The sequence below is a fragment of the Petromyzon marinus genome, chromosome 24 (assembly GCF_048934315.1).
Source record: "Petromyzon marinus isolate PM22_M1 ecotype Great Lakes invasive population chromosome 24, UKy_Petmar_22M1.pri1.0, whole genome shotgun sequence".
Classification (NCBI taxonomy): Eukaryota; Metazoa; Chordata; class Hyperoartia; order Petromyzontiformes; family Petromyzontidae; genus Petromyzon; species Petromyzon marinus.
Window position 1 is genome coordinate 12,875,755 of NC_133690.1, and position 18,993 is coordinate 12,894,747.

The 18,993-nt window shown below is 47.0% G+C and overlaps 1 protein-coding gene across 3 annotated transcripts in view; it reads right to left on the minus strand.

Moving 5' to 3' along the window:
* Nucleotides 1-2,167: 2,167 nt before the first annotated feature.
* OSBPL5 (oxysterol binding protein like 5) overlaps nt 2,168-18,993 on the minus strand; it is a 120,857-nt gene continuing 104,031 nt past the window's right edge. For 2 of the 3 annotated variants that reach the window (XM_032959961.2, XM_032959962.2), the window contains 6 exons: nt 18,146-18,282; nt 16,514-16,699; nt 15,390-15,543; nt 13,379-13,475; nt 11,332-11,425; nt 2,168-9,206 (listed from right to left, as the gene is read on the minus strand). In XM_032959961.2, the coding sequence (XP_032815852.1) occupies nt 9,074-9,206; nt 11,332-11,425; nt 13,379-13,475; nt 15,390-15,543; nt 16,514-16,699; nt 18,146-18,282 (801 nt within the window). In that variant the 3' untranslated portion in view covers nt 2,168-9,073. Of the gene's footprint in view, nt 9,207-11,331; nt 11,426-13,378; nt 13,476-15,389; nt 15,544-16,513; nt 16,704-18,145; nt 18,283-18,993 lie in introns of those variants that run through there. The other variant, XM_032959963.2, reaches the window with a different exon arrangement.

The window sequence follows — 18,993 nt, forward strand, 5'->3', positions numbered from 1 at the left end:
CGCGGTCTCACCTAGGCTGTATATATCACGGCTCTTACCCAATCACATCATTGCGCTCACGGTCTCGAACATTTAATGCTGTTAGGGGCGCTCCGTCTTTGCAAAAAAATGCAGTCACTACAACTCCGTAATATGGGGTTGTCAAAGGAGTCCCAACTCGTAGCTTTGACCACTAGGGGTGGGCGGAAATGCACCCCTGCTCCCACTCGAATTACTCTAACAGTGATGAAGTGTTGATTGGGTGGATGATGACAGTGTACAAAACAGGTGTATTAGGGCTTGTGGAAAGCAAAGCGGAATGTAGTAAAATCAATAGTTTTGCGTTACCACTACCTACAAATCCGCACTCACCAACATGGTCAAGTATGGTCAAGTATTTCGCACCAACCTCAAGGGCTCAAGTGCATTGGGAGGCCCTCTGCACGCAATTAATGGTTACATGCTGAATATATATTTCGGATGTTGCTTTGTTTTCATAAGCACTGCACACAACGCAGCAATTATTTACACAAATGCGATACTCCTTTGCCAGGAATGCAGCATAAATAACAAAAACTCAACGCATTTGTCAATAGCACACCACAGGCAGAAAATTAATAATAGGCGATGTTTCGGACAGTAACTATTCTTCATATCAATACATTGTTCAGAGCAGATATCTGTTGTGAAGAATGGCCATTTGAGCGTACATGTAAAATAAATATCTTCAGGACAGTGTTATGAATAAGGGGGTTTGTTCTGTTCCGCTTATGCATCGCTGTCAACACAGTATCACATTTTCGGACGTGTGTACGGTATGTGATGAGTCGATGTGTGCAATTGCAGTCAGAAGAAACGAAAGGAACATTTGATTATATATTTGACACGCAACGATGCACACAGCCAGTTGTTTGCCCGTGCAGGTATTTGCCACGTTTGTCAGTGCAGGTTGGATGATGGTGGGGGAGCGCAGTATAATATATTGTGTTGCTGTGAATGTGTATGGGATGAATGCATGTACTATATTCTCTTTTATATTTGGCATGCAATAATTGGCCGAGTAAGACGTGTCGATAAATGCTACACTGAATGTATATCCTTGCGCTTTTTTATGGGCTATGGAGGGCACAAGGCTTGTTTGAGGAGTCTTGATTTGTGTTGTTATGCATTTGACCTGCCTTGTTTGCAGTTTGATGAATGGCTTGTGACCGCTGCGGTGTGCACAACTGTTTGCAACTCACCTGACCATACATCAACGGGATTTATGCTTTTAAAGAAACAATTGCATTTAAGAGCTTGACAACTGTTGAAATATCGTAAGGCTGTTATTCGGTAAATTGGCATTATTTATTTGGCAATAATATAACATTTGATCAAAATAGATTTCAAATTACAGTATCTCGTACTGTGTTGCATTTAAATGCCTTGGTTTGTTATTATTTTCATTTGTCCACACAGGCACTTATTTGTTAATCCATGTCAAACTGTTATACATTTTTTAGATAACAATGTATGGCCTAGTTTATAAGTAAATTCCACCTCCGCACCTCCAATTAGCACAGTTGACTTCGTACGATGCGAAAGAAGTTCAACATACATACAATTATAATACATGAATGCTTTTCACAATACGGTTCTAATAGACTGGAAACCTAGCCACGGTGGGCAGGTTATGAGGTCGTTCTGCTCTACAATCTACTCTCGCGAAGTGTACTTTACTCCGTAGGAAACACCCCACCAAAGATTTCAGCACAAGACTCGGTGCATGTGCGTCCAAGGTGCAGAAAACCCTGTACGGCCGGGATTAGTCGTGTCTATCTACCCCTTTTATTGTATTGGACTTACCCGGCAGTCAGGATCACTGGATGTGACAGCCATCATCATCATCGTTAATGTGTATTTCAGTTATTGTAAAGTTAACAGGTATACGTTGTAAATGGGGGCAGAGTGGTGGTGCAGCGGTCAGCGCTGCGTTAAGAACCCAGTGACCCAAGTTTGATTCCCGGACATGGCTGATATCAGTGGCAAGTGATATCCTGGGTCCTCTCTCCCCACCAACACAACTTGATCAGATCAGAAGTAGATTGTTAAAGGGCAGGATATTATTCTTCATTCCAGTATTGTCAATGGTAACTTCAAGTACGTAATACGGGCGCGCGGGGGGGGGGGGGAATGAGAAAGGAGTCTGTTTTGTGTAAACACATTATATTTGTGCAAACATGTTCCGCTACAACAGTACATGTCAAATCACTGCCACATTATTGCAAACAAATACATCTTTCCCCACCTTCCAGCCACATCCATGGAATTACCTAAATTGACATAGTTGGGTAAGTATTGAGATAAACGTCTAAAACACGAAAATGCTGTTTATGTGTATTTTAACATACAATCCAACCTTGTGTTTAACATTGTCCATTTCCGATGGAAATCTCGCCCAAAATGTAATGTAAACATTGTGTAGGGTTAACTTTGAAACCTCGTAGGGTTGCAATGATGTGATGTAACCAAAAACCTTAATCACATTTCAGTGATCGAAAGCGCAAGTCAACAGTCGCACAAATATTGAATGTATGCTGCTCTGGCTTGCAAGTATATTCAGTGCAATTGAGTGGTGCCATTCTGGAAATTTGGTGCATTGCGAGGAATGACAGCTTCTCTCAATTGCCATTTTTTTAACTTCTGAATATGTTGAGTTTAGATTGCTGTTTTATTTTAGTTTTACCTCTGAACAGCGGACACTGCTTTCCACTCATAGACAGGGCTGTGAGTTTCTAAATCAAGGCTTATCCAACAAAATAAAATCAGTTTATGGACTACATTTGACACATGTAAACGCAAGCTGGAATCCTTACAAACTTTTCACGCCACTTACATTATAACAAAACATACAGTTATTGCTAAAGCCCCGAGAAGCAAACATGTGCACTTACAAGCTCACGGATACGGTGATAACGACGCTAACGCTGTATATAATGGACACGGATCAATACACGTGAACAATCGGAGACTATGCTTGCATCAGCAAGCTGGTGGCTTGGGTGAATGGTTTCTTGTTGTGAGCAGCATTTCGACAGTTGGAGCCTTTGGGCTTCGTGTTTACCTGCCTTGCAGTGAATCCATACGATACGGTGCGGTGCTAAAAAGAAGCCAAGTAAGAAATACGAGAAAACATGGAAAGTACAGAAGTTACATTTTGTCATGTGCCAGAGTTGGTGGAGTGATTCCAACAACGAGGAAAACTATAGGAATTTTGATTATTAATCCCTAATTTCAGCCCTTGTTGAGCTGTAATGATCGTCAACGTCTTAATCCAAGCTCGACACGAAGTGAAATCCAACGCGGGTTTCCCGTGCTTTCCGATGCAGGTGCGTCCGGTTGCGTTCGCGTGCCAACCGGTGGAGTGTGCACTTACCCTGGGCTACCACTGGGCAAGTGAGCTCCTCGGCTCCCGAGACGGTCCTGGGCCATTTCAGGATGGGTCCCGATGCTCGACGGTGCTTGGCATTTGTGGACTAGTCCCTTTCCTCTTCACCCTTCATCGCCTACCACCCCTTCTGCCTTTTCCTATCCTCCACTGCTGTCAGTCAAATATGTTTTTGTTGTTGTTGTTACAAAGACATTGGCACTGAATTTGACCCAAGTGAGGCACCCTTTTGACTGCACCCATCCCCGACCGTTGACCCCATGACTCTACACGTGGTTGGAATCGTGGCCCAATGCTTGGTCGCTTCATAATAACGTTTTTTTTTGGGTTAGATCGCGTCCTCTGGTCGAACACTGTTTTAAAACTTGGCTCAAAAGAAAGCCGTCTCTGGTGTGGACCAATCATTTTCAAAGACAATGCATATATTATCAGAGTACGTTTTTTGTTTGCATTCTGACCACAAGTATTGTGGTTAATGCAGACATGATTCGTTGGTAAAAGGTTTCAGTTTGGTGTTTTAACATCTTAACACCTGTTTTGTTTCCAGGACAAAGGGGAAAACCAATTCTCATATAAATGTGTCATTAACCCACCACCACCGCTCGACAGCCAATTAAGATTTGTCACGTAAAACAAAAAGGAGACAAAGAGTTACTACTTCAGAACACATGGTGTGTTAGGAGAATAAACCTGGTACTCAAGTCTACGTGTTCAACCGGGTCTCCTTGTTTGAAAACAAGCAGAAGAATCAGGCTGGTCTGTTCAGGTTGCCGTGGGGAATCTGAGCCGAGCATAGATTCCCGAGGCAAAACTGGGCAAAATGAAAAAGGTGCATGTTGAGCTCTTAACGTGGATTCTATATGTTTTAATCTGCATTTCAAATTGGACGAAATGTTCTTCGTTGGCTCAATTTGTGATGAATGTGTGACATCGTTATCAATCGAATGTAATTGTGAATCATTTGCACCCAAGAATATCCGCATCACGAGTCAACATGTTTACGGTCACAAACTCTCGTTCATCAATCATTCTCCATGTTTTGTCATGAAAAAAAGTCAACATCTGTGTGGCATAGAGGCAAGGACGTGCGTTGATGTTCGCGGTGTCATGTATTGATTGATATCGATTAATAATCTCACAATACATATGTAAGAGTGTTTTTCATGTGTATGTTGTACGTAATGATTTCACATTAGCCTCAATGGTAAACGAATCGCGACAATTTATTTGATCGCCGGCGGGTGTATACTTTTCCACCTTGTTGATATCCTGTCTGACCCTGTGTGTACTGAGATACAGAAATGGAATTGTCAACAGTGGATGTACACACGAGCAGCCAAGACAATGGAGGATCCCCATAGAAGTTACCAGACCCTCATGCAGAGAGAACAACCTCCATCAAAGGAGTTGTGTGTGGAGGTTCCACCAATGGCTCGGTGGAGATCAGCTCGGTCCTCATTGCTCATTATGAGCAGGGAGAGAGACCCTTTTACTTGACTTATTTGACCCAAATCGCCAGTAGATTGAAGCCATTACACAGAGAGTTGAATGTGGTAGAGGTCCGTCCCCCCCCCCCCCCCCACATATAATGCAAACGAAAAAAGAGGCTTAAGTTCAATAGTAACCTGTACAAGATGAAACATTAATAGCACTTACTCCGGGTCGAACAATGCATCGATTCATCGGTTATCATTGATTCTTTGGCTCACGGTATAGGTGCACCAAATCACGTGCCTAAGAATACATGTTCTTCGCTCCATGTGTAAATGAAATATGGTAGTGAGATCACGCGATTATTTTATCCACGAATGGTGTTATTATTCACAACAGTCTTAAGACAGTAAAGTCACGTAGAAGGGAAACACTAATATAATAAAAATATAAAACAATAAAATTGTCACGATGTTTCGATGATGATTGCTTGTGTTGCAGTCGAAACGTGAGAATTTTATTTTATATTTTTATTATTTTATTGTTTCCCTTCTACGTGACTTTACCGAAAGAACCAAGAATATGAATCCCTGCAGTCACGAAAGTTTTAAATCAAAAGTCTTAAGACAAGAACGTTATTGAATTAGAGACCTTGCATCGTGATCATTCGGCGGGGGATTGTCACGGCGATGGAGTTGGGTGATTAATTCTGCCACACGTACTTAGCGGCTACATCAAATCATTTAAAACCAAGCGTGACAATAGAAACGGTGATTATATATTGCTAAGAACCTGTATGCTGTAACATTCAATTGTTTTGTTTTGATATAGCACAAGAAAGCTTGTGTCGCCAATTTGTTTCCTCTTTATGCGCGTAGAACATAGATTACCCATTACATCAAAAGGTTGTCTTCTCAACCTCATGGGAGAGGCTAAATCGCAACGCACCTTGCTCCAAAATGTTTGTGCCACAGTCCTGCTGACAATTTGTATATATATTTGGAAGGATCCACTGTCAAAAAATCTCGTTTTTATCAAAACCAACGTTTTGATAATTGATTCAAACGAGATGCAAGCAGTGGCTGCACTGGACCACCTGGGATGGACAATGCGTAAAGACAATGCTGGAGCACGTATAGAGGAGCTCCTGTGTCAATCAACCCCCCCCCCCCCCCCCCCCCCCAGATGCCCGGCTCCTTTCTCTTACACCTCAGACCCGAATACTCGTGGAGGGAAAACAGAGGCTGAAGAGCTGCACCTGCATTCGTGAACCAGCAGGATAGCTTCACATGAAGTGGAAGTACCTTCAGGAGACTATATGGGCTCTTTACCTGTCCTCAGCAGAGCCGACGTTGTTTGCAAATATTATCACTCACCGACTGGACGCAAACTTGGCCTTTGGCTCCCAAATTCTGTCCAGGACAATAATGTGGAACTTTGTCTTATAGGGTCATCCCAATCAGCCACACAGGTTTAACTATAACGGACCAGCCCTGTGGCAAGAGAGCTTCTCATCTGGTCAGCAATACAGGACAGTGTACACGTGTAACTTTGGTGATGTTGGATTGCAGGGAGATGATGATAAATCCATCGACCAGTTTCCTCCAAAGTGACCGGTTTTGCCGGTGCTTTATGGGTCACGCGTTACGGGGTGGACGAGGAGGTGGACCGTGTGTTTGTGTTGACCGAGGGCGCAGTAATAACTGGCATGGGATTGAGTGTGTGTGTGTGTGCTGTGGGACACCACAGAGGACACAGCCCGTAGAATTACGCGCGCGTGTACGTCAAAGCCATAGGCACTGCCTTGCGTAGGACAGGTGATGCGGCAGGGGAGAAGGGCCCGGGATAGCGTCTCTTAACGAGATCAACTATCAAAGGTGGCGCAGGGGCCGCCGAGAGTAGGAGTGCATTGTGGGTATACACGCAGTGTGCCATCGTGGGAAACCACCACAAAGCACTCGCGGGAAGACTCGTGTGAGTGTTTTGAGGCCGTAGACAAGAGGGCGGGTTAGGACCTCGGTTTGGTGGGGGTTAGCAACGCGCGACCGTGGGCGTCTGAGCGAGCGCAGCGAGGCGCACCGTGCAACGCCGGCTGGATGGCGTCTCGGGGCGGTGAGTGAGCCCGTCGGTATATTGCCGGGTCGCAACGCCAACCTGCAGTGTGACACCCAGCGTCCCGAACAAGCCCCCGGTGACACCGCGCAGAGCCGGTGATGGGCGTCTGCCAGCGAGGCATTGCCGGTGCGCCGTCGCGAGCCAAGCGCTCTTCGGTGGCGGACCGGAGCGGGAGCACGAGAACCATTGGGGCTTGCAGCTGATGTTTCTGCCAGATGTACCGCCAGAGCACCCGTGGGGAAAGAGCACCCCCACCCCCCAAGGCCCCCTGAACTCTCACCCTTGATCCCCCGCGAGCAGACGCCGAGTCTGGCGCGTCCGACGTTCCGGGCGCATCCGACCCCCCTGGTGCGACGAGCCCGTTGCGCTGCAAGAGCTTTGTTGTACGCACACGGTTCACGTCATTGCACGCTGTTGAAACTCCTCTACTCAGTATTGTGGGTGTAGAACTGCGAGAGGGTCTATAGTTGAATTTAAATGAAAGAGGTCAACATTTCCTTCGCATACATATATGTACATGTATATATACACATCCATATACAGCCAAGTCTTAAGTATTCACGTGTTTACATGTAGATACATAAATACTGATGCACACATAGGTGTAGATACATAACTACAAATAGATACATTCAAATAAGGCCGGCACGACAGCTGGCAGCCTTTGTCTGCTCAGGTGCTGATTTTCACTCTACACCAGGTGCTCATTTAAGGTTGAGTTGACCCAGGGGAGACTCTGGACAGGTTAAAGTATTCGCCACTGGCGTTATCTGTGGCCGGGGATTAAACTCCGATTTTTAGGCTTTTGTAGCGCAGTGCGATAACCACTCTGCTACAAACCCGCGCTATAAATGCACTCGTATAATACATGTAGATACATGTACACACGAATACACATGCACCATCCTTGCACACGCACTTGGTGTAGAACGATGCATCAGTTCAATTACAATCTCAGTCTCATGCTCACGTATGTTGTATGCATTTGGTTCCTATGCCTCCTGCAGACATTCGCGATGCCACACGGACAACAATAACCCATTCTTTGACTTGACTCGCGACTGAATGCATGCCGACTCGTCGAATTTGGAAGAATCCATACGTGGATAACCCACATATATATTCATATACACACATACATACATGCATATATACATCCATGCACATGTACCTTGACACATACACGTATACATGCATGTGCGCAGTGGTGGTTAAATATGAGGTTACGGTAATACCGCGATTTACGTCTCCTTTTGTTACACTTTGTTTCGCAAATACGTCACTTTATTATCAACTCCGCCATCCGATTTGCGTCGCCTCAACCCCACACACTCACGTCGCTGACGGCATCGTTCTTTCTCGCTGTCCGTCGCCTCTCGGCATCCGCCTCCACCACCTACCCTGCAAGTCGCTTTGATTGACGTCCTTTCGATATTCCTCCTCGCGCCTTTCAGGAATGCATCCCCCGCGTAAACCGGGGTATCAGCTCAATTGTTGCTCACCCTCATCAAATAATAAATATATTGTCTTGAAACTGAATGGGTTTAGCTAATATTAAGTACTTTTGTTGGACAAGATATCCGTTAGAGATAATCTGTGAAAATAATTATGTCGTAGTGGTGGTAGTAGTAGGATGTTTTGGCTCGGAGAAGTGGATTGCCCATGGTAGGGCTCAAACCGTGCTCTCTTCTATTCAATAAATCATTACAGGATTGGTCAAGCACAATTTTAATTAACGTTGGGTTAGATATGCTACGTGTGGCTTGTAAGTGTAAATGCCCCGTGAGTATTTCGGAGTTAAAACTTGGAATATCCAATCACTCTCCGACGTGTTTTCGGGGAGATCCTCCGGATGACTTGAAGAAGCTCCAAACACGCGGAGCAAAACGCCGGCCATCGTGCCCAACAGCGCGCGGTGCAACCCGAAAAACACATTGCAGAGCCATGCAGCGCAACCGTGGAACCTACACAGTAGTATTCGGATATCCCTGTGCCCAACCCGCCTCTGGGAAATGGCCTTTCTCCCCCCCCCCCCACCGCCAATCCCACCTACCCATCATCAGTGTCCCACAATGTGAGCACAGTCCATTGGCCTAGAGGGGTGAGATCCCGAGGCAGCCTCTATTTGAGGACGTAGGCGAGCAGCGCTTGGCAGATCACCAGCACGCACAGGAGCAGCCACTCGCGATTGGACGGCCGCCTTTCCTTGGCGGCCTTTGGCACCGAGGTCTGCCGGACGAGTTCCTTCACCTTGCTGCACGCCACAGGCCGCACAGCGCCGGTTATTTGTGCTCAAAGATCTAAAAGGGACTGTTGGGATTTACATCGCAAAGGTTTGTTGTTTTCTGCGCGTAAAACTCGACACCAAAGGGGAAAGTTTTCGGCGTTTTAAAGAACTGGGACATTCTTCTTGTGTCGAGCGTGTGGTGCGTAACGAGCGATGCGACCGGAACACCAGACGTGATATTTCCTCATTTGTGACAGCCACCCTTTTGTGCTGACTCGTCTATTAGAGCACAGCTTCTCAAACTTAGCAATTTCTTATTTTATTTTACCAGGTAATTGCCCACTGAGCTATACAGCTCTTATTTCAGAAGCGACCTGGTCACAAATGCTGGCTCAACGAAGTGGCTTTTCACGTGGAAATTTATAGCAGCCAAATACTCTAAAACGCAAGTTTCTAAATGTGGAGGGAAAACAGTAGGACCTGGAGAAAAATCGCAGCAACCACGGGGAGAGAGACATGCAGACTCCAAACATATAGGCATCAAGGTCGGGATCGAACCCACGACCTCCTGTATACCAAGCAAAGCAGTGAACATCTCGCCACCGCGGCGCCCCGAGCGAAACTATTTCTCGTGACAGATTATAGTTCCCCTTTTCCAATGTCACCTATCGTATGCAACACCTGACAGTTGCTACACCCATGAATGCATTTGATGTAATAGAGTGCTGATTAACGATAACAGTGCTTTCCGTCACGTATGACAGATGTACTTTTGGCACAACGTATGTTAAAAGGAAATACGAAAGTTAATTTGCGCTCCTAATTTTAACCAGCAGCGGATGACATTAATTGTGGGTTTAAGCATAAAAATCCATGTTGAACCACACGCTTCCCCTTTCAGACCCTTGATAAAGAGTTAATACATTTAGGATTAATTTGCAGTGCCTTTCGTTTGTTACTGCTAAAAACTGTGCATTGTTCAGGTCTTGCCAGAAAGTTGGCAGCTGGAGGCATCCTTACAGTGAATGGCGTGCACCTATGTAGTGAGCAGAGTGCAAATTGTTTCATATTTTACTGTTACAGGTGAGGTAGTTTGGTTGTTAATGTGCCATTATATTGAGACTTATTCTTAGTTTTTTCGGTAAAGTCACGTTGAAGAGAAACAACAAAATAACAAAATATATATAAAACAATAAAAAATTCTCACGACGTTTCGACCATAACTCAAACGGTCATCATCAGGTGTGTCGGTTTGCATAAATTTATTTTGAAAACGGCATATTTATTTATATATATAAAAAAACAAATTTCGTCTCCCCCCTCCTCTTTTCAAAAAATAGATGGACTAGTCCTGGCAAACTGCCATCGTTGCGCGTGACGCAACGTTATTTTTATATATATAAATAAATATGCCGTTTTCAAAATAAATTTATGCAAACCGACACACCTGATGATGACCGTTTGAGTTATGGTCGAAACGTCGTGAGAATTTTTTATTGTTTTATATATATTTTGTTATTTTGTTGTTTCTCTTCAACGTGACTTTACCGAAAAAACTAAGAATATGAATTACTGCAGTCACGAAAGCTTTAAATCAAAATTTATATTGAGACTTGCTCAACTTTTCCTTTATTTTGCACTGCTGTTGGTGTTGTACTGTTTGTTGTAACTTGCTCACCCGCCCATACTGGAAATCTGTGAAAAAGAACTTAATAGCTCATCGGATTCCTCCTCCAGTCTAAATAAAGATTCTGATGGGCAAGAGAAAGGTCATCCCTGGGCATCACTGTATGGTAGGTGCAGCCCTGAAATTGCTTGCTCACGCCACTGCCGGCGGAAGGGCCTCAACTCTAAGGAACACGAGTGAGCCCTTCTGTGGAGTTTACTTGGACCATTTCACGGTGGTCAGGCATCCTGGAAGAGGTGGGAGTACCCACACTTTACCCCACCTCACACGTCGTGCCCATAGACCAACGGCGTACCCATTTATACTGCTGGGTGAATAGTAGGCTTACTACAGGACCTTCATAAAACATTGCTGGCATTCGGTGACAATGGTAACCGTGCATTCCGTTGCACTACAACCTCGTTTAAATGTTACGATTCAACATGTTTTTTTTTTTTAAAAGCTTACAGTGTAGAGAATATTTACCTGCAGATGTCATCCTGTGTTTTTCTGATGGATTTCAACACAGTGAAGATTTCCTGCATGTCCCCTCTGCCCATTTTAGTGTGGCATCTTGGTTCTGTAACAGCACGGTGTACAGAATAAGGCAACATGCAGCATTAATCACACAGCGTGACATAGCATTGCAGATTATTATTACATGTGCAACAATTCTTAAGAGACTAAAACCTGTCTCACTTCAGCTGAACTGGACATTCGTGAAGTTCTGCTAACACCACTGGACGGACATCTGTGAAAACGCTTTATAGTTCATCGGATTCCTCCTGTCCAAATAAAGATTCTGATTGTGACTCCGAACACAAGAATTTTGAATTGAAAATCGTATTATGCCACTGAAATACATGTGGCTGGTGGTGATCATCTGGAGAAATAGCAATAATGGCAATTATTTAGCAAGGAAAGCCTCCCCGAGCCTTTCGGCTTTTTTTTTTCTCCCCGAAGCATCCTGAACAGGGATATTTGGCCAGTACCATGAGGGGTGGTATGTGTGAGGAAAGTATGTGAGTACAGGGACTCCTCTACTTACGAACGAGTTAGGTTCCAGAGGTCTGTTCGTAAGTCCTACTTTACTCATGTTGTACGGCATGTACACTAAACACGGTGAATGGATTTAAAATTTGTATAATCGGTAGATGTAGATACAGATGCCACCGCCGCCATCTGTTGCGCGGCGGTTGAACTCACGACTCTCGGTCCGAACGGGCAAATGGACATACGGAGAAGTTTGTTCGTATCTCTGAAAGTTCGAATGTTCATAAGTAGAGGAGTTCCTGTACTCGACCAGAGAAATCCCAAGCATACTCCAACTCCGCCATCTTCTGGCCGCACGAATCTCCACGCTTCGCGTTACAACGCCTAAAAGCCCCACGGCTCCACACTAACGGCGGTGCAGCAACACCACCGGCTTACGTCGGGGGGGGGGGGGGGATGCGTGCCTGAAAGGTGCCACGGCGAATATCGGAATGACGTCAATCAAAGCGATTTACAGGGTAGGCGGTGGAGGCGAGGGCCGAGAGGCGACGCGCGACGAGGGAGGACGGACGGTGCTGTCGGCGACGCCGAAAGAGTGTGTGCGCGTCGTTGTGGCGACGCGGATCGAGCAGCGGTGTTGACGATAAAGCGACGTCATGTTTGCGAAACGACGCAAAAGTGGGAGGCGCAAATCGGGGCATTGCTATGTTTGTCGTCAATTTACGAATAGGATGGCACCTGCCAAGGGAATGTGGAATTATCACCACTGGTTTTGGGCCGCCCGACAGAGACGAGTGCATCCGCCATCACCCATTTGAACGGAGAGAGATTGCGTGTCTGTTGGTGGCCCAGAATGTGGCCAATCTCATCAGACCTCGGAAGCCAGGCAGGGTGCGTGCCTGGATAAGTGCTGGGATGGGTGACCACCATGCAACAAACAGGCTAGCGTGGCTATGTGGTGGGCAGCAGAGGGCAGCGCAACAAAATGCAGTGTTCTATTGTACAGGCGGTCTCCGGTTTTACGAAGATCCAAATTTACGACGCTCTGCCACCACGGATCGATTTACGACGCAGCAACTTGATTTACGACGCATACTCATGTGACTTGGGCGTGGAGCTTTTGTTTTTCTCAAAGTGTTTTTTTTGTTGTGGATGTTTACCTATTAAACCCTCAAATATGACTGATAAAAGGAAAAAAACGCATCGGCAAGTGATGTTTACGACCGCTTCTGCTGTCAACAGGGAAAATAGGAGTCCGATTTAGGACGATCTGAATTGCGACAAGACGGGGTTTCCGGGAAGGCATTGTGTCGCAGAAGCGGGGACCTCCCATACCTTCCACGCACCCGAACGTCTATGCCCTCTGCCCTTGACCACCCTGCACCGACCAGCGCGGCGAAGCATGGTCAAATAAGCCCTCACAATTCGTACGGCATTGGGAGACCTCCGGCGGCGGACTGACAAAGAGGGCCGTCCCGCGTTTGCATTTCCGCATCATCGCGATGGCAGTTCGCGCGGCGTTCCGCTGCCCACGTCGCACCGTCCATGTCGGAGGAGTCGCGGTGATCGAGGTCGGGTGTCGATGCCCGGCTCTCCTGGTCACGTCGCCCGCTCCTCTTCTCGTCTTTGGATGATCTCTGCGCGCGATTGGTTTTCGCCCATCATGATGGAAGACCCACGATGCACAATCCAACACGCTCGCCCTCCGGAAACGCTCAGGGCTCAGATGCCACAGGCAGTCGGGAGCAATAGTTCCCAAGACAAAGTCACGACGATGAAGGTTTACCCACAATCCCATCCTCTTATCAACATTTTTAACTAATCCGCTCAAGAGTTATTCAACATTTCATTTGGAATATTCTTTGGTTCTTTCGGTAAAGGCACGTAGATAGAAAATAAAAAATAAAATTTAAAGAATCTTCTTTTCTCGACCGCCTGATGAAGACCGCTTGTGTTGCGATCGAAACGTTGTGGGTTTTTTGCTTTTATTTTTAATTTATTTTTTAAAATACATTTTTATTTTATTTTCTATCTACGTAACTTTACCGGAAACAAAACAAAGAATATGAATTCCTGCAGTCTCGAAAGTTTTAAGTCAAAATTCATTTGAGAATTTCAGCTTCCCAGTAACTCACTCTATGCTAAATTTTGATTTAAAGCTTTCGTGACTGCAGGGATTCATATTCTTGGTTCTTTCGGTAAAGTAACGTAGAAGGGAAACAATAAAATAATAAAAATATAAAACAATACAATTCTCACGACGTTTTCGACTGCAACACAAGCAATCATCATCAGGTGTGAAAACCACAACAAGAAAATTTGAAATTTTTCAAAATTTGGTTTTCACACCTAATGATGATTGCTTGTGTTGCTGTCGAAACGTCGTGAGAATTTTATTGTTTTATACTTTTATTATTTTATTGTTTCCCTTCTACGTGACTTTACCGAAAGAACCAAGAATATCACTCTATGCTGCATACAGTTCCGTATTTTTCTCTTATCGGGCCATCTTGCAATACAGTTTGTTAAACCAGAAGTGCCCATTTATGCAAAGAACTCAGTCAATTTGAAATCCACGCCGTTAAGCTATAATAGAATTATTGAAGAAAAGATTACATTTTCCTTCAGATTCCACAACCCTCATAAAGCACCGGGAGGTCTACATGAAGAGTTTTGACACAGGGTTGTAATTAATTATCACAGGCGGTGTTATTATCAGCAGTAACATGGGAGCAATCCCTGCAATTTCAGATCTTGCTTGGTTAGACTAAACATGCAACATAATTGCATCTCTCTTAGACTGACAAACGATTCCCTCCCCATCAGTTTTTCATGATGGGTAATATCTTAAGTGCTTTTGTTTGACCAAACTTCACCGTGATGGTCAGTGCTGGTAGGTGAAGGGATGGGGCGGCAGGGGAAGGGGTTATTTCTGACCCGGCGGGACTGGTTCAGACATCACTCACCCACTGACGTTAGCCGTGGCCGGGAATCAAACTCAGGTCATCAGGTTCATAGTGCAGTGCACAAGGCGAATGTGGGAGACTACGTGTCAACTTGACAGGCAATGTCAAAGAATGGACTAAGCAGGGAAGAATGCAGATGGAAACTCAGGAGGAAGGAATGAATGATGTGCCCCAACGATGGCAAGCCCAGGAGATTGAAGAAGAAGATTGATGCCCAGGAATTTAACACAGGTAGCTAGGTGCGTTGGGCACTGCGTGAGCCACTGCGCCACCGTTGCCCTCCTACCCTATAAAAAAAAATGTGAAGGTGCAACCCTGCAATTCCTGTTCACGCCACTGCTGGCCAAAGGGCCTCTACTCGGGTGAGCTCCTGGAGAGAGCTGCTATGAAGGTAATTGGTCGACTGCTTCACGCTGACCCAGGACGACTTTGAAAGAGACGGGGAGTGCGAGCACCCTGCGCTTTATCTGACCGCACGTGACCTGCCTATCGACAAACCGCCGGCGCGCCCGTTTAAACGGCCGCCCTTTAAGGGTGGAGGGGTGGGGGGTGTGCAGGGGGTGTGGTTGCGCCATGCGTACTCACCCGGCGGCGCTGCAGAAAGGAGCGGGCGGCGCTCGGACTGAGGCCCAGGGCGCTGGCGCAGCGCACCACGCTGGAGTCGTGCCGCACGTGGGTCCGGATCACGCCGCCCTGCTCGTACTGCGCGATGTCGTTGAGAGGGTCCCATGGGCGGAGGCTGCAACCGTGGGGGCGGTGGTGAAACGGTGCAAATGGCTTCGGCGAGGCGCCCGTAAGGCAGCTGCGGATGCCTGTGACGTTTGCTATGTGCCCTTGTCGATGCGTTTTCGGGATGTACGCCGCATGTTCGGCACAATGTCATGTTGTGTTCGTATGTTTATGAGAGGCGCGGTGGCGGGATGTTAACTACCTCGCCTGGTATGCAGGAGGTCCTGGGTTCAATCGAGAACCCTGACTTCTGTATATTTGGAGTTTGCGTGGTCACATGGATTGTTCTCTGGGTCATCCGGGTTTTCCCTCCACATTTAGAAACACGCGTTTAGATTATTTGGCTGCTATTAATTTCCACATGATAAGCCACTTTGTTGAGCTATCATTTGTGGCCAGGTCGCTTCGAAAAAATAGCTATATAGCTCATTGGGCCTTACCTGGTAAAATAAAATAGTTTATGGTTTACTTTTTATAGTTTTTTTTAAGTGCAACGTTTTGCTCCGTGAGCTGGGAGCTGCAGCAGGAACTGTATTCAGTTCCCTGAAGAAAGCACGTCAAATCTATACAGCACAATCGCGAAAACCTACACGGTGGTAAAATAACGTATACAGTAAATTTATGGACGTGTCTACTTTTCCACCGCCATAAAATAAACACTTGGGCCCATCAACCAAATAGGCCTGCAAATGCTCGCCCATTATTCCGCTAACCGCAATCCATTTTTGTGGAATGGTTTCCAAATTACTCCCCGAACAGCCGCACGGTTCTCAGATCGCCTTTTGCTGAATAACGCCCAGGATAGCCGGCACTGTTCGTTTAACCGGCCACATGCCAGACCGGCACCAACTCTGTGAACCTCCCCCCCACCCCCCGCGCGAACCTACAACCACGTCGGAAAGAGCCACACGGCGCAACGGCGGAAACCTGGCCACGAAGCGATCCATGTTTAAGTTGAGCGGGCGGGAGAGGGCACTTACTCTGCGTATTTGTACTGCCACTCTCCCGCGAGGGGCTCCAACTCAAAGAAGCACGGCGTCCACTCCTCCTGCTGCTCGGCGCGCTCGCGAGCCCCCTCCCTCTGGGCCTCCTCCAGCAGGAACTTCTGCTGCGTCGCCTCGTGCTGCTCCCGCTGTGAGATCGCCGTCGTGACGTGCTGCCACAGCCTGGCTTGTGCGCGTGTGTGCGTGTGTACCATGCGTGCGTTTTGTTTTGTGTGAAGAGGAGGAGGAGTGGGGGGGGGGAGCGGAGGAGCAGTCGTTAGCGCACTGCGCCGATATCCCGTAGCGCACATTCGATCGTAGAGCCACAACACAGACAGCCGGTGGAATATTTGCGTCTGAATTTGCCGCGTCTACGGTCGAGTAATTCGCACCTGCGGTTGAGGAACAAGTTATGCACAGCCCCGTTGTATGCATGTACGTTGAACTTCTTTCGCACCGTACATTGCCAACCGTGCTAATTGGAGGAGCGGGGGAAGGACAACAAACTAAATCCACTGATGGATGAAGGCCTACAACCCCGCCCTGCAGGTCATGGGGGTTATTTGACCACTCAACCACGCCGGTCATTACGGATGGGTAAAGGTGGGAGCATAAAGTAGAGTACAACAATGGATTTGTCTTCACTGCCCTCTACGTACTGCCCACAATGGATACTTGCAGCAGCCTATAACAATAGGCAAAGCAATATCTTCGATGTCTGAATTCATACATCGCGTAGGTAAACATTTATACTGGTAGGAACCTCCTGGTTACACCAGCCCACAGGGGATTATTGTGTCCGTCCGTCCGTCGTGCATCCAAAAATGGGAGGGGTGGGGCTGGGTGGAGAGGGGAGGGTGGGGAGGGGCTGGGTGGGGAGGGAGGAGCTGGGTGGGGAGGGTGGGGAGGGGCTGGCTGGGGAGGGTGGGGAGGGGCTGGGTGGGGAGGGTGGAGCTGGGTGGGGGTGGGAGGGGTGGGGCTGGGTGGGGAGGGGCTGGTCACCCCGTGGTGCCCTTATAAAACTCAACGTTTAACCTACTCACGCCGGCTTGTGCCCGCCCTCACAGTCGGGCATATTTGCGGAATACACCACGTGGTGCCGCCGTTGACCCTGGCCATTGACCGAGCAACCCAACGTTCCTACCAGCTCCCTCCGCAGGAATGTGTTCTAAAAAACCCACTCGTTATTAACACTGCCTTACCACGGAAAAAATATATAAATTATCAGCCAACATGTCAGCAATGGTCACAATTCAGTTAAAAGAGGGGATAGAGACGGATAGATTCAGAGTTATAGGTTTGGCTCTTTGTCCTGAAAACGGAATGACAACATAAGTTAGTTCACAGCCAATATAGCAATGCTGCAACCCGGTGTGAAGTCTTCGAAATCAGAATCTTTATTTATCCTGGAGAAATCCGATGAGCTACGAAGCTCTTGTTCACAGATGTCCAGCAGGGGCACGGGGTCATAAAGTAACAGCAACAAACGACACAATCAAACGATCCGAGTGCAAAGTATAGGAGAGGACAGCAAACCACTGAAAATTAAATACTGGAAATGGATAACGTATGTCCATTCAGATTGCATTAGTACAGCAAGAATTCTTCCTTTTGCACCGCGTCACTCACTTCTCCGACTCGTAGTCGCCCTGCTCCTGCAGGTGCACCAGGTGCCTCGTCAGCCTGCGTGCCCTGACCTCGGCGTCCGGATTCCAGAACTCCTCCGAGGCCCCCGTCTTGTGGTCCTGGATGAACACCTCTCGGTCCTGCAATGTAGTGGCGGCGCTAGCTTACGGAATAGGCCAACCCAAGCCAAAGCGTCAGGGGCCCGACGGTGGTGAGATGTTAACTACCTCGCCTGGTATACAGGTGGTCGTGAGTTCGATCCCGATCCTGATGCCTGTATGCAGGCAATCCTCGGTTTCCGTGCTTTTGTGGCACGTCATTTTGGATTAACGCGGCGCTTTGTATTTATACCTTTTATTGACATACGCGAGGCAATTTTCGGAATAACGTCACCCGCAACGTGACATACACGCCACGCCCAGCCTGGCACCACCACCCGATGGCGTTGCCAGCAGCCAGTGCGGTACGATAACTGGTGTGAAGGGATCATTAAGAACACAGGTGGCCGGATGTCTAACATCCGGAGGGGAAGGGGCACAGGTGGTGAAGGGATATAATTAATGAGAGGGTACTCTAGCAAGAGAACACGGGTGGTGAAGGGTTAAGGACCGAGTATTATATTGTGTGTACGTGTATTGTATTGATATCGGCTAGGATGATTTAGGCAATGATGTCTGCGAGTGTGAGTGAAATCCCCTAACCCCCTTCCTTTATCTTTACTTCTTATGGGAAAATTGCTTTTGAGATACGCGCGTTTTTCCAGGAACGCATCTATCGCGTGTGTCAACGAGTGCCTGTATTTGGAGTTGCGTGCCTTTCTCTCTCTCTTGGACGTAATCAACCGGGTAGGG